The 710-nt window shown below is 48.9% G+C and overlaps 1 protein-coding gene across 1 annotated transcript; it reads left to right on the top strand.

Annotated features, from left to right (window-relative positions):
• Positions 1–6: 6 nt before the first annotated feature.
• LOC103399484 (E3 ubiquitin/ISG15 ligase TRIM25-like) lies at positions 7–706 on the top strand (the record flags this gene model as incomplete). The annotated part of the gene is made up of 1 exon (XM_008338170.2): positions 7–706. A coding segment is annotated over one exon (700 nt), but the record flags the coding sequence as incomplete, so codon positions are not given.
• Between the last annotated feature and the right edge of the window lie 4 nt (positions 707–710).

The raw sequence follows: 710 nt of genomic DNA, 5'->3' as shown, positions 1-710 counted from the left end.
GCTGCTGCTGCTGCTAACCTGGGAGAAGATCAGTTCCTGTGCTCCATCTGTCTGGAGGTCTTCACTGATCCAGTCTCTACACCATGTGGACACAACTTCTGCAAAAACTGCATCAGCACCCACTGGGACAACAGTGTCCTGTTCAAATGTCCACTGTGTAATGAGGTCTTCAACACCAGACCTCAGATGAAGATCAACACTATGTTCTCTGAGATGGCCGCTCAGTTCAGATGTCAAGAAAAACCAGTTTCCGAAAAACCAGGAGAAGTTCTCTGTGACGTCTGCACTGGAACCAAAGTGAAGGCTGTGAAGTCCTGCCTGGTCTGTGTGGCCTCCTACTGTGAGACTCACCTGGAACATCACCTGACAGCTCCACGTCTGAGAAGACATCAGCTGATTGATCCTGTGGAGAATCTGGAGGACAGGATGTGCACCAAGCATGATAAACCTCTGGAGCTCTTCTGTAAGACAGACCAGACATGTGTCTGCTTGGTCTGTCCTGCTTTAGATCACAGGGATCATCAGTTTGTTCCTCTGAAGGAAGAATATGAAGAAAAGAAGGTGGAGCTGAAGACCACAGGAGCTGACGTTCAGAAGATGATCCAGGAGAGAAGAGTGAAGATTGAGGAGATCAGAGGTTCAGTGAAGGTGAGTCAGGATGAAGCAGACAGAGAGATGGCAGCAGGTGTTCAGGTCTTCACTGCTCTGAA

The sequence above is a fragment of the Cynoglossus semilaevis genome, unplaced genomic scaffold (assembly GCF_000523025.1).
Source record: "Cynoglossus semilaevis isolate Cse_v1.0 unplaced genomic scaffold, Cse_v1.0 scaffold4753, whole genome shotgun sequence".
Lineage (NCBI taxonomy): Eukaryota > Metazoa > Chordata > Actinopteri > Pleuronectiformes > Cynoglossidae > Cynoglossus > Cynoglossus semilaevis.
The sequence above is the reverse complement of the archived record's forward strand: the minus strand, read 5'-3'. Positions and strand labels throughout refer to the sequence as shown.